Here is a 15353-nt window from a genome sequence, read left to right on the forward strand (position 1 = left end):
TTTTTTTTATTTTCTGTAAGCAAAAAGCTTGGATAGCATTTTGAGATTCCCGGGCCCGGGGGTAATGAAAATAGATCTTTTTGTAGGTAATGATACCCCTTTTTTATGCAGAGGAAACAATTTTGCGAAATGAACACACAAACTCACGAGAGAGTTGAGAAGAATCAACTGGACGACACTATTTTCAGAAAAGAAAACGCCATTCGATATATCTTTTACCGGGGTATTAACCTTCGGAGGGGATAAATTTGATGTTAAGTTTTAAAGGGCCATCCTAAACTCTGCATATGTAAAGTGTACAGTTAACAACTTATATATGAATGTATGTATGCAATCATTATTTCTTTCTAGCGTCAAACACACACTTTTCTTAACTTAAATTATAAAGCAGCCTTTTTAACAAACGCAATAAAGTCTTCGTAGAGTATTTTTGGCACCTCTAACGCTGGGAAATGACCACAATCTTTGAAGAATGTACTTTGGATAAGATTTTTGAATTTATACTGCAATTCACCATCGCTGGCATGCATTAAATCTAATTTGAAGCGCGCACATCCAGCAGGAATTTTAATATGAACACGATCCAAATCGATTTGTGTGCTTGACCACGCCTCCGCATAGATACGTTGTGATGTTGCTATTGAATTAGTTATATAATAAATCATAACATTATCCAATAGAGCATCCATTGTATATTGTTTAGTCAGACCACCATCAGTTAGATTTTTGTATGCCGGATTAGTCCAAGTTGAAAACTTTTCCAAAATATATGCAGCCAAACCAATGGGATTATCAGTCAGTGCTGCGCCGATGGTATCCGGTTTAGTTGCTTGTAAATGTAAATACCCAGTTTCTTCAAGAATGTAAGAATTTTCCTCGCTAAAAGTACGGAAGAAATCTCTTTGCTCAGCATTTAAGAAAAAATTGGGAAACAAAGCTCGCATTGCCTTTGTAATTAGGGCTAGCGGATTTACTGCGATGCACATATTCGAATGATATGCTAATACGTTTTGTGGGTAAAGAGCAGCCATACTAGAACCAATTATCGATCCCCAATCTCCACCATGAACTAAAAATTGTTCATGTCCGATGCGTAACATAAGATTTCGCATAACAACAGCTATTTGGGCCGTACCAAAACCAACCTTTGAAGCAGCCTAAAATGAGGTAAACAATAAAACAAGTCGGTATATCATTATTAGTTATTATGTTTTGTTTACAACCTGTGACCAGCCAAACCCTGGTAAACTGGGCGCAATAACCTCAAAAACGTATTCGCTTTTCGGATTGGGACTTGTGAGTAAAGGAATTAAGTTGTAAAATTCGCGTACAGATCCTGGCCATCCGTGAAGTAATAATAGTGGAAGTACCTTTTTTCCTTCGGCGAGCTTCGGCTCCACATGTATAAAGTGTAAGCGCAATCTGTTGGGGAAAGGAAAACGAAATGAATAGACGATAACCAAAGTGCATAAAGTCATCTTTATACATATAAGTACACCTAGGAGTAGCAGACATCTTTTCTTTTGTGGGAGTTTAAACAGCAGTTTAACGCCCGGGTTTTCAGTACGAGTTTAAGCTCCAGTTAAAGTTGACTCGAGTTTAACCCTGCCACTTTGGCCGCTTAAGCTGAGCTGAGCACCAAAATTTTACGTTAACGAACAAAGTGGCAAGGTTAGACTCTAGTCAACTTTAACTGGAGTTTAAACTGACATTGAAAAATCTAGTCTTGGGCGAGGTTCGGGCGCGGTTGAACTAATTTTCTAATTCTGAATAAATTTACATTTTCGAATAAGGTGATGATAAAATTCATCCAGAATTCATCCTACACTAATAGTAAGGTCGTAGCGTAAAAGTTTTGAAGAAAATTACGTTACTCGACGGTTATGTGGAAAGGATGCTATCTCAGACTTTCTGTTAAAAAGGTCGTATCTCAGCGTGAACATTAATGAAGTCGTTTTCAGGAAGATTTGTTAAATCCTTAGATTTCTGGGAAGCTAATAAAAAAAGATTCCAAAATTTTCCACCAATTTTCTTAATATTTCTCTTACTTCTCAGTTCAGAACAAGACAATTAACATAATCGGCCTGAGCATCCGCGCTGTAAGTTCTGCTTATTCTAAACTTGAAAAGGGGCAAAATGATGGGTTTAATAGTGAATGAGGACAAAACAAAGTATCTGCTGTCAGCAAGCTAGCGCATTTACGCCTTGGCAGCCACTCCAATGTTGGCAACTATAACTTCGATATAGTACAATACTTCGTTTATTTAGGAACTACTATGCCAATTAAAAAGCAATCTCATCTCTTGGCAAATAAAATCATGCTCTACAAGCCACCTTTCGCACGCTTCCTGCTATATAGTGCACAAGCAAGAGCGCTGACAATACCTGATGATGCGGCTCTGGGAGTGTTCGAGAGAGAAGTTCTTCGAAATATTTACGAACCTCTATGTGCTGGCGACAGAGAGTACTGAAGATTTAATAGTGAGTTGTACGATCTCTATGCAGACAGCAACATGTCCAGCGAATTAAAACACAGCGGCTACGCTAGCCAGGCTATGTTATCCAAATGAAAGCTAATTGTCCGGAATTAGGAAGATAGCAGCTAATGTCACTGTTACAGAGAGTTGAGCAGGTGCTCCGCAACAACGCTTATTAGTCCATAAAGAAAAGTAAAAAAGAAATATCTTAAATATAGGTGCAGGAAAATAGGAGCCAGTCACGAATATAGACAGTCTCGCACTACAGGTTTGATAGCTACTTCCGAACTGGTAATTATCGGATGCACTACAGGACAGTTGGCAGCTACACTTGTACTAGCGCTTAAGTCTGAGTATTTAAATAAGTCAGTCAAAGGCAAAAACCTTCTCAGAACCACTGGGTACTTCTGGCGCGAGTCCTTCCTTCGCATTAGGAACTTTTCCAAGATTTGGCGTTCTCGGAAAATCTAGTAATTGACCTATCGACCAAAGCGGTTAGATAACTATTCTCTTCATCTTGAATTAAAAAGCCAAAAGATCTTATCCATGTTACAGTATGCTTGATGCAGGCAAATTTGCATTTGAAATTATTTCCTCGCTTTGCTTATGTACAATCACACACATACACATCTGGAACCAAACACACTCCCCTAGAACATATGGCGAATTTCCTCAACAACTTTTCAGAAAACAAAAGTATTGAATATTCACTGCACATCCGCACAATATGCCGCCGCGTCTTGCTTGACATTGTTATTGACCTCTTTGAGAACGCTATTTGTATATTGTGAATTTTAATGAACAAACTGAAACCAAAAGTGGAGATTCACCTATTTGTTAACTCATTGCAAGGCGGTAAGCTAAAAGGTTTTGTTGTTTTATCAAATGAATAGCTAAACCGCATAGTTAAAAAAAAATAAAATAAATGCGTGTAGAATCTGTATGAGTTTCTTATAATAACTTACCCCTGAATTTGTGTTTCAAAATGCGGAAACTGTTTCAGATTTGCTTCGTTTTCATTCCATTTCTGTAGGTAGGTCTCACGCCAATATGTAACTACATTTTGAAGTTCTTTCGAATTAAATCCATATTGAAATCCAATACCTTCTAACGGTACATGCAATTTTAATGGTCGCGACAATTGCGTTTTCAGGTCATCAATAAGCTTGAATATAAATAAATAATGAAATTCTCATCCGAAAACATGTTGCACAATTCCAACAATTCAATAAATATATTAACATATTTAAGTACATAATTACAAATATACTATGTAGGCAATGGTGTCAATTCGCACAAACTGGTTGCACATAGAATTGTTTTCTTATTATTCTTTAATAACTTTACAATTTCTGGTCACAGAATTGTATTTGGTAGATTTTTGCTACGTGTAAATGCGAACGAACTCTTCAGAATCAAAAAAGATCTAAGAAATAAAAGGCCAACACCTGCATTCGCGCATATTCTTGATGGCCTTGACAAGTTGGAGTTGGCTTTTACTAGCTTCAATAGAAGACAAGTAAGGACGGGAATGTCTTCGGCTGTGCCGAAGACTTCATACCTTTCATGAATGGAGCTGAACAATAATCTTATCCCGTTCGTAATCTCCAAATAATCGGATGTATAAGATAAGAAATATATAGTGAACAGATGTACATACCTAAACGATTTTTAAGATAAATATAAAATAAAAAAAGGCAAAAAACCCCCTTAACTGATCGGTTGTATGGGATATATATTATATATAGCTCCGATCGAAATGATTTTTACAGGAAATCTTCTATGATATACTAGAGTATATATATCACCAAGTTTCACGTTTTTATATTGGAAACTAAGGGAGAAATGGCCAAAAATCTTTCTATCTGAACGATTGGTTGTATGGGAGAGGTATATACTATATACATATACCTTCGATCAAAGTGATTTTTTGACGAAATCTTCTATGATATATTAGAATAAATATCACCAAGTTTAACGTTTTTATATTGGAAATTAAGGGAGAAATTGCCAAAAATCTTTCTATCTGAACGATCGGTTATATGGGATATATACTATATATAGCTCCGATCAAAGTGGTTTTTTCAGGATATCTTCTATGATATATATCACTGAGTTTCACGTTTATACTTTCTAAATTGTGGCAGGAATGACCAAAATCGTCTTATCTGAACGATCGGTTGTATGGGAGATATATGTTATAGTGATTCGATCTTACCGGATCCGACAAATGTCTAATATAATACTAAAATACATCCTTGTGCCAAATTTCATTGAGATATCTCAAAATTTGAGCGACTAGTTTGCATTCAAACAGACAGACGGACGGACGGACAGACGGACATGGCTATATCAACTCAGTTCGTCACCCTGATCAATTCGGTATACTTAATGGTGAGTCTGTCTTCTATATTTCTCAACGTTACAAACATCGGACCAAAGTTAATATACCATTTCATGGCCATGAAAGGTATAAAAATCACGACGTTTACATTTTTTACTTCGTTGTAGTAGTAGTAGTTCTTTTTTTTGCAAACTTTGCTTGGTGAAAAAAAAAACAATTTTTTTTTTATTAATTATAAATAATTATGGCTATGTATGTTTCAATGAAATTTTTTTGATAAATAAAATGAGATAATGCCAGTGTTAAGGAATTTTCGATGTGTGGATTCTATGGTTTCTGGTATTCAGCCGATTTTTGGTCGCATTAGCACCTATGTGAAAAATAATAGTTGAATGCAAAGTGCGGCCTACCAAAAATCTGCACTATGGGCAAAACTGATTAAAAAAAAAAAAACGATTAGATTCTAAAACGAACAACAAAGGGTAGTACCTATTGAATAAACTTTTAAATATTTCCGAACTACACCCTTTTCAGTTTTAGTTCAGAAGTTGCAATTTACAAAATTACAATTGAAGTTCATAGTTTCTATTTGTAGTTCAGAAGCGTACAACTGAAGTTTAGAAAATTATAATTGAAGTTTCATTGAAAATTCTGAACTTCAATTGTAATTATCTGAACTAAAAATGTGGTTGGTTAATTGGCACTATTTCGATAGCTCCGAACTAGTGTAAAAATTTACAGTTAAGATCTAGCTCTTTTGTTCATGCTATTGGGTTATTGGCGAACAGGACCGAGATATTATATACTGCTACAAGTATAACTTTGCGAAATTTTCGATAGTTCGGAACTAGTAGGAAAGTCAAGTGGGAATGGGTTTAAGGTGTAGGGAAAGAAGACAAACTCATAGTCGGAGCTCCTTAAATCTAATAAAAGGATTTTATTTGTAGGCTATATACTTATCAAATACATGTTAAATATGAAATATATAAACTCAAGCTGTAAATTTTTGAGCTAGAGATAACCTAGTCTCAATCGAAAGTGTACTTTTTTGGTACTTTAGGTTTAGTTTTGAACAAGAAATGTTGATCACAGTGTAGTTATATACTTCACTCCATAAAACAAAAAGATTTAGGCCAAGATTCACTTTCAATTTGCGTCATCCCCATTTTAATTTTCCTTACAAATTGGCGGGACGGAATCTACATGTTTTACGTGTCGACTCCGAACGGCAGATGCATTTTCACTAAGAAGCTTTTTATGGCAAAATTACAGAGTGTTTGCCAAATCTTTGACGAGCGGCGACCCCGCTAAGAAAAGCGTTTTTCTCGTTGAGAAATTTTTTCTAAATTTTGATATTGATTTGCCCGGAACTCGAACCCAGAACCTTCCACTCCTTTCCATTTAGCTCTCCCCCTCTTTGCCCTCATCCCGCCCCGTTAACATATTCTCTAACATTTCTGTTTCATTGTCTCCTCGTAAAGAAATTACACGTCTTGTATGTTATGAAATAATTTCAAATAGTTGGCCACTCCTCCTCTATTCCCGTTCTCTCGTTTCTTCTCTCCCACATTTTCCCCCATCAAGTTTTCTCTTTATTTTCTCCCACTTCCTTACCTTTCCCTATCTCTAGCTCCACCTCACCTTCTCTCTATTCCTGTCATTCTCCCTTTCCCAGAGAGAAAGAATTGGCTCCTGCCCGCTCCACGACTCTCCCTCTAGCTTTTTCCCCGCATTCCCTTCCGAACCATAAATTCTATTTTTTCGAACACTTGGGTCAAAAAAGGTATCCTTAAAATAATCTGAGCAAACGGGTACTTAAATAACAAATTGATAATGAGTCAGATTTTTTAGAATAGGTAGGTCCGTGATGCAATTCGCGGAAAGAAAAGTATGCTAACCATGAATCTATTGAAAAATGTACCCATATTCGAAATTTTAAACAAATCAATTTCATTTATATCAGGCCCTAGCCCATTACCCGGAGAGAATGGTTTCTCAAATATTAACCCGGCCAAAGAGGTAATTCTGTACTTTTATTAGAATATGTGTGTTCCTGGTTCACTTTTCGTATAAAAAGATTTTCCCATAAAAAGATAACCTTAAAGTAATTTTTCAATCAAATCGGATCATTACTTTCGGAAAAGATTTTGATCGTATGGAAGGTGAACCACCCCCTTATTTTAAAACAAGTTTACTACGCCCATCAATATCCTCTAAGTGGAAACAAGTTGACGAGGCCTCATTGCAATCCGATAAATGGTTTGGCAGATTGGAAAACGAATAGCTTCCTCCAGTCCTACATTAGATATTAAACGTGAATATAACTACGTATTCGTTTCGAGAACTAAGTCGTTCCCCAGTAAAAAGGAACCTTCGATATTGAGCGCTTTCTACATTCGATATATGTTCGATATCCCACCTATTCTCGAAGGAAAGTATGGGCCATACTCGTTCTCATAAAAGTTAACTTTGGAGAAGGGGTGGGATATCGATGGGATGGGTATTAACAGTGTCCTTTACTTGAGGAATGACCAAGTTCTCGAAATGAAATGCAACTTCTTTATATTCATTATCTCATGTAATTATTAGTTGTTTGTGTTATATCTATAGTAGTATTTTATTTAAGGAAACCTGCACAAGTGTTTTAAATATAATTATTAATTAGTGTCTTCAGTACAATAACGTTTAGAATTGATGTAAGCTATGTCAAAATAAACGGGTCTTGCGGTTGGTTGATATATTACTGAATAGTAGTTGCTTCAAAGTTTTGTTATTAGTTAGTTTAATAGTTTTAAATTCCAATTTTTTACTTCGTTTTGTTTTATTAGCAATAAGGGTGTGCACCTCGTCGTCAGTGGGAGGACTGCCTTACACCGTCCCGCCTCATAGTAGGGCGGCGGAATGTCGATGAACACTGACTTCCGACTGCCCCAATCAATGTGTAACAACGAAAATTTATTAAATTTTTCTGATTGTGTGTTGTGATTTGGAGTTGCTGGGAATATTATTCCTAGTAGAATATTATGTTATTGGTATATTGCTTTGTCGGGATATTGTTATGTCGGAATTTTGTTATGTCTGGATTGTGTATTGTCGGGATTTTTTGAAAATTATCGGGATGATATATAGTCGGGACTCTGAAAGTCGGGATTATGAGATGCACCCACCTGTACCTTACTCGCTTTTTTCACAGCTTAAAAACTTTTAAATTTGTTTCTTCTAAATGTGGGCGGTGCCACTTTTGACTTTTTGGACATAAACTCAAACCACGTATGAAGTTGCATCACTTTATTTATACTTGGTAATGAATTACGCATTTTATCCCTTTTTCGTTTTTGTCATGAAAAATTACGGGGCCACTTCAAAAATTTCAACTCATATAGCCTGCATCTAAGTTTTGCATATGGTTTATCCTGGACAACTGATGTAAGTCATTCATTCACATATAAATTTGCATTTACTTAAGCGATGCAAATGCGTGATTGCGAAAGACACAGACACATTTCAACCTCGAAGCTAAGGTTCTTCATTAACGATTAGGCCTTGTTTTTCGATTAAGAGTGCACATATGAAAACAGATTAACTATAATAATAAACGTTTTATAAATTTTTTCTCTACCTCAGGGCATGCCTTAATATCAAATGGTTTAACTGTAGTGTCTTCTTTATAATTATCTCCGCTGCCGGGCCCCCAATACTCTCTGGTATTCAGTTCTGGTGCTGGTAATGAACGCGAAAGAAGCCGATAATTTTGTAAAAGTAGAGCGAAACCCAACGAACAGATTACTACCAAAAAACGTATTATAAAAGTCATTTTTTTAGCGTGAATCCCCGATGAAAAGATACTGTACGTATATTTCTGTTTATAAATAAAAGTTGTATTTATAGATAATATCACAATATTAGTTTAAGTTTGGTTAAAAGGCTTTATACGAAAATTACGCGCCAACGGAAATAAGAGACGACCAAACGTGTGTACCGCTCAAAGTCAACTGATGGAGCTTAGCCGACTGAATGGCTTATTGTTTGCATTTGTTCAAGTCAACAAAAGCATAGGTCGCCGGTACCATAATATTTGCAATTCATAAAACGTTTATATGCACATTAGCGTGGCTCAGAGAAGTTCCAGCTCTAATACGGGCCATTCTCTATACTTTCAACGTCATCCATTATGACGACACGTACTTATGTACATTAGGGCAAGTACAATGGGAGCCCAATCGTTGTCGAGTTGTAAACTACAAGATGCTTTTGGGCAAGTACGTCGTTTTGTCCTAGTCGCCAACCTGCTTTTTTCGGCTAATTATACAGATCCTGAAAACTTATTATGTGTGTGATAAAGGCACTGCTTTCATTAACATCAGCATACAATACCAATTCCTCGCTATTGTAATAGAGAGTACCTGCCCAATATCATTAAAGACCCACACGATAATTAATGCCTTATTTAAGCCATAATTTCATTTTACATGACTTATAAAGGTCCTCCCCGTTCTGACGGAGCTTCTGTGTTGCTCGGCGTTATTTATGAGCTTACTGGCTATGGGTTTCAGCCCTGAGAGTACTTTATATTTTAGCTAAAAAGCGAACGATAGTCCATAGAAAGTATCTATGGTAGAGCTGCAACCGAATCACTTTGGCAAAACTTGAACTGGTTCATGAACCTGTTCCTGGGTACCGGTGCAGTTCAGCCATTTCATACTAAGTGGTAAATAACTACCTGTCTAATAACAAATGTTGCATTCAGATGAGCATTGTTATTTAGGTAGCTTGGGATTGAACTTCTTTCCACATATAAGATGAGGGGTTTTAGAAATGTCTGTAAATATGATATCATGGATGGTCCAAATTTCATCAAATTACGTTCAGTCTACGCTGGATGGATCGGTTGCGTGTTAAAATATAAGAATATTACGTATCCTTCCTGTAGGCTTGGTGGCGAAGAGAATAGTGTTAGGCCATAGTAGTATAGCTATTAGCTACATCAAACTTTTTTCTAATTTTAAAAATTTGTTTCCAAAATTTTGATGTTGCTTTGTCCAGGACTTGAACACGAAACCTTCGGTGTGGTAGGCGGAGCACGCTACCATCACGGATCGAGATATTTGAGTAACTTCCAAGTTTTCTCTAGGTGGTCCAAGGATCGTGAAAACTCAAGACATCTTCCGAACTTGGAAGTTTTGCTTTCGAGTTTCAGGAAACTTCCCGATATCTGCTACTTTGAACGAAACTTTGGGCCCTATTAAATTGTAATATTTAGGATAAAATAGTTTTCTAGATGGACAGGGATTGAGATATTTAGAAAGCTATTTACAATATGCAACATGAGGGAAAACTATTTTGACGAGATGCTCCAGGGATCGTGAAATTTTAAAAAATCGTCCGAATGTGGAAATTTTGCCTTCAAATTCAAGAAAGTATGTATGATGGGGCAGGTATTGGGATATTAAGAGGTATTAAAAAGTTCATTTAGAATTGTGGAATTTTGTGATCGATTTTTAAGTTACTGCTCATTGAGCTAGAAATATGAAACCTTACACATAGTTCAGGTCACCTTGACAATGCAACAAAAGGACAAAATATAAAGAAGAAAAGCAATTCTTAAGTACTTCCTATATATAAATGGACAAAAAAAAAAGAAGAAAAATATGTATCTCTTTAAACGAAGACATAATATTTTTTAAGTTTGATATCTAAATTTTAACATAGACACTGTAAAAGATTGTATGAGGAACAAAAATATAAAAGTGGAGCGCACATTGCCGGACGCATCGAAAGCCTATTCATTGCACTCTATCTTTATATTTTTGTTCCTCGAAAAAATTGCTACACTGATTATGTTAAAAGTTGAATATCAAAGTCTGACAAGATTATGTCTTCATTTAAATATACATTTTTCGTTTCTCCTTCCGTTTTAATTAAGAAAGTACTTAAAATATTTGTATCTTCTTTATATTTCACCATATGCTTTCGTGTGTAGCATATATTGTTGTCTGAAAAAGTCATAGAGATCGGTGGTATATATATTATATATCCCATATAAACTGTCATTTCTGCCCCCTTTTTAACGACTAGAAACTTCAAATTTCATCAAATACATACGTTTACGTCATATTTTGTTGAGATAAGTGATTCATGGCCAAAGATATTTCATACAGACCACAAAAAACGTGAAACTTTGCGTCTCCACACAAAGTACCTACCTATTTTTTATTTAATATTTATCTTAAAAATCGCTTATAGCTTGGTTTCCTCCAAAAGCGGTACTGCTATGTAAAGACCGCTAAAGAGCGGCCGATATATTCCACGTTTCCAGCGGCAACACAGTAAAAAGTGGAGTCTCACTTTTAATACCAGTTCCTATTGAACTTGAACATTTTTGGTATTAAATTTGTGTTTTAATTCTAAAAAGTTTTATTTTAAGATTATGAAATAAATTTTATTCCAAAATGGTTTTGAAACAAAACTTTAATCAATGCTGATTGTCGCGTTTTAAAAATATAAATACTTTGCAGTTTTAATCTACGACCAAAAAATATTAAATTTCGCTCTCTAATATTTTAAGTATCATTGGCAGTGTTGCCAGGTGATGACAAAACAAGAAGCTAGATTGGCAAAAAAAAAGGTTAGAAAAAGCTAAATTTAGAAAAAAAGAAGCTAAAAAACGGTCAGAAATTTTTTTGGTTAATTCATAATTTTTTTTTTATATTCTAGTTTACACATTAGTAAATAAAAACTTATAAACATAACTTAAACATAACTTCTTGTTTCAAAACATATCAGGCACATTTTCCTTGACTAGCACATGGAATTACTTTAAATGATTGCATATGTGTATATACATAAAAAAAATATAATAATAATAAACTAATTATTTATATAAACTAATTATTTATATAAAATATTCCCCGTCTGAAGAATCAATCAGAAGAGCTTAAGTCTGCGTATAAAGTTTGGCTATTTACCATAAATATGAGATCATCGGTAATTTCAAAATCCTTACAACATTTAGATAATCGTTTTAACGAGCATCTAATATTAAGCAGCGCATTAAGCATTTTAATTTTTAGTTTGTTCCTTAATTTAGTTTTCAGAATTTTCATGCCACTAAAAATTCTTTCAACCTCCGCGTTACTGAGTGGTAATACTAAAAAAACTAAATATGATTTCGACAAGTTCTAAAAAAGGAGGTTCTTTTAATGCATTTTTATGTTCTCGGACTTCCGACCAAAATTCCAAGGTGGAGTGTACATTTTTCCATTGTATTGTTATAAGTTTTCGCCACTGCAGCTCTATTAATGCTATTTGACTTGAAGAATAACTATACTTCTCTTTTTCAAAGTAAGAAAATACATCTGGCTTTGAAACTTTTAACGAATTTTCAGCAGAAAAAGAATTAATCTTTTGTAGAGAACTCATATTATTAGGTATTAGGTGTTCACAGGAACTATTGAAATTATTTTATTTTAGAAATTATTAAAAATACATTCGGAGTAAAAAAGGCTAGAAAAAAGTCACGAAGCTAAACCCAAAATTTCGAGGCTAAAGGCAAAAAAAAGGCTAAATCTAGCCTCGAAAAGGATAACCTGGCAACACTGATTATTGGTTTAAAAACAAAACCAAAAAAGTATTAAGAAATTCTCGCACTCTCAATTATATTAATGTTACTCGACTCCTTAGTGCGACTGGCTTAAAAGTAAAAGCAGGAAAGTACTAAGACGTGCTCTCACTCCCAAACTTTAATACTTTTTAGTTTTAATTTGAGATCAGGAAGGCATTAAGATGGTCTCTCCGATATTTTAAGTATTTTTGGTTTTAAAACGAAACCAAAAACGTATTAAGAAATTCTCTTACTCAGAGTTATATTCATTGCACTCTGCACATTAGTACTATTGGCTTAAAAGTAAAACCAGTATCACTTGTCCGACAATTGGGAAAGCGTCATGTGCACGATGTTTCTGAAAATTAAACACGAGGGACAATTGCGTTTCATTAAAATCACAAATCCTGAAAGTCGTGAGTTTTCGACGAAAGAAGCAATTGTATCAAGTAATTAATGTAAAAAATTAATGAAATTTTGCAAAAGTAAATTGTATTTCTTGCCAGTTGTGGAGCAATTAAACATTAATATCGATTGTGCAATAACATTGAGAGACCACAATGGAGCTGAAATTTTTGTGGACGATTTCCAAGAAATTATTTGCCAATATAAAAACTGTAGCTGGTTTTTATTGGAAATAAATGAAAATTTGCCAAAGAAGGGATCACCAGTTGCTAAAAGTTCAAATCACGAAGCAAGTATAAGAATAAATGCCAAAGTTTATTTTAATGGTAGAGTATTCACCAGGAGTTGCAAAACTACCTCCGATGTGGAGATTTCCCGTGCATTCTTGAGGAATAAAAAAAAAAAAAAAAACAATTTAAGTGACAGCTACCGACGTTCCTTAGTGCGCGAGTGTACCAACTTTTTACGAAAGCATTGTGGAAATCACCCTAAGCGTGAGGAAAAACACTAACTAGCTGAATCAGTGATACATCTTTTTCCTTTTTCTTTTATAAGGTTACTAACAGCAATTTTGGAGCGATTTCGAAAGGTTTTTTAGAAAACTGTGAAAAGTATGAAACCTGTGTGGAAAACATTTTCATTGATGCGAGTGGCGGATCTAATTTGGGAAACCGTACTGATTGGCCCTCCGAAGTGCTACCTTATTTGATTTTTTTAAAGCAGCTGGCATCTGCTGCAAATGGACGTGGCCAAAAAGAAACAAACTACCAAAAATCTGTCGATAGTTTCGAGTCTTTTGAAAACGTAATTTGCAATCAATGTTTTTATTCTTAATCAACACAAATAACAAATTTATTTTTTTGCAGCTCAACACCCCAATAACAGAATTTACAGTGGCGTCTAGTCAGCCCACCATCATTGCAGTTGGACAAGATAAAGCCACAATTTGCCAATATTTTATTACCATTGATGGTAAGATGATAGGTGTTCCCCCCTCTTATAAGTTTAGACAAGTATTCGATCTTTATTTTAAAGCATTTTACGTATTTAATATACAATTTGATGCTACTTTGGCGAACTTTTGACGACAAAAAAAGCCAAGTTCTAGGTTACTAGAAGTTCGAGAATAAGTTTAAGGAATTATTTAATTAAGTTTTGAATTAACTAACAATGGGAAAGTTTTGCTTTTCATGTAACAAAGAATTTGAAACTGTTGCAAATGTTGTATTTCATTTAAAAAATGAACATTTGTTATCCGAGTCTCATGGACTAAAGTTGAGGTGCGCTTCCCCTAAAACATGTAAAAGAGTATTTAATACATTTAGCTCGTTAAGTAGACATTCTAAGCTTTGCATTCCTATAAATATGAACAGCGAAATTCCTGCGAAGAAAATTAAACCAATGTCAAAAACAGAGAGGGTAAATACTCAATGGGGTGATAATTACAAATTATCTCACTACAAAATTTTTGAAAGTCTTAATCTTGATGTAATGCACGATATTTTGGAAGGCGCTCTACCTTTCATTTTAAAACTCTTTTTTCAGACGCTTGCGCAAAGCAAATAACGTTCAATAACAGATATTAACGATAAAATTAAAAGTCTCAATTTCGGATATTTACAAAGTATATCCATTGGATTGTCAGCCTCTCAAAACTTATGTTTTATTTTGCACATGCCTTTCATCTTTTTTAACTTTTATGATATTATGCCGCATTTCTGGAATGGGGTTACTTCGCTTATTCGAATAATAAAACTTACATTGTCTCCCGTCTTAAAATAACAACATATACAATGTCTTAGAGAAGATATAGAGTTACATTTGAAATGTATAGTTGAAGTTTATGAAGAACCCCTGCTCCCAAAACATCACTTTTTGACTTTGAAATGGGTCTTCTGATTCATACGTGGGCACTGAGATACGAGGCTAAGCATCGCGAATTTATAAGGGATATTTCAGTTATCAATAATTACAAAAATATATGTAAATCCCTTGCTAATAGATATGAAACAAAAATGAGTATTAAATGGGAAAGTATGACATTTGAGAATGAAATTATTTGTGATCCACTATGTAATTTAAGTTTTGAAGATTTAGATTTAAGTGCACAGAAGTTTTCATCTAAGACATTTGATAAAAATAAAATGCCTCAGGTATTAATAATAAAAAAATTTAAATGTAAATATGGATATTTTTATAGGCCAGAATTTATGTTAAATTTAAGACAAGAAAACGGAATTCTTACATTCGGACAAATAAAAAAAATATATCTTATCGACAATGAAATTTACTTAAGTTTAGAAATTTTTGTCAGTAAGAAATTTAATTCCATCTTAGAGTACTATGAAATTTCTTCAACAGAATATTTAGAAGTAGTTGGTTTATATAGCCTAAAAAATGTAAGACCATTTGAAATCCACAATATACATTCGAAAATGTTTTTGTTAATGCCCTGTGAAATCTATACTATAATAAATCTCTAGAAAATCGTGTCTGTCTCTTCACAGATGGATAGCCTGTAATCCAG

The 15353-nt window shown here is 34.4% G+C and overlaps 1 protein-coding gene and 1 long non-coding RNA gene across 2 annotated transcripts in view; one reads left to right on the forward strand and one right to left on the reverse strand.

The window, feature by feature from the left end:
- LOC137244615 (uncharacterized) overlaps positions 1–13947 on the forward strand; it is a 29472-nt gene extending 15525 nt beyond the window's left edge. Inside the window, exons 2-3 of the long non-coding RNA XR_010951131.1 lie at positions 13382–13630; positions 13693–13947. This is a non-coding gene — a long non-coding RNA (uncharacterized lncRNA). The remainder of the gene's footprint in view (positions 1–13381; positions 13631–13692) is intronic.
- Positions 311–8813, reverse strand: LOC137244613 (juvenile hormone epoxide hydrolase 1-like). The gene is made up of 4 exons (XM_067773845.1): positions 8441–8813; positions 3443–3642; positions 1224–1422; positions 311–1157 (listed from the first exon to the last, which is right to left on the reverse strand). Exons 1-4 carry the CDS (start codon positions 8633–8635, stop codon positions 381–383), a joined length of 1371 nt encoding a protein of 456 aa, XP_067629946.1. The 5' UTR covers positions 8636–8813; the 3' UTR covers positions 311–380.
- Positions 13948–15353: the final 1406 nt, after the last annotated feature.

This window comes from Eurosta solidaginis, chromosome 3, assembly GCF_040869045.1.
Source record: "Eurosta solidaginis isolate ZX-2024a chromosome 3, ASM4086904v1, whole genome shotgun sequence".
In the NCBI taxonomy this organism is placed as follows: Eukaryota; Metazoa; Arthropoda; class Insecta; order Diptera; family Tephritidae; genus Eurosta; species Eurosta solidaginis.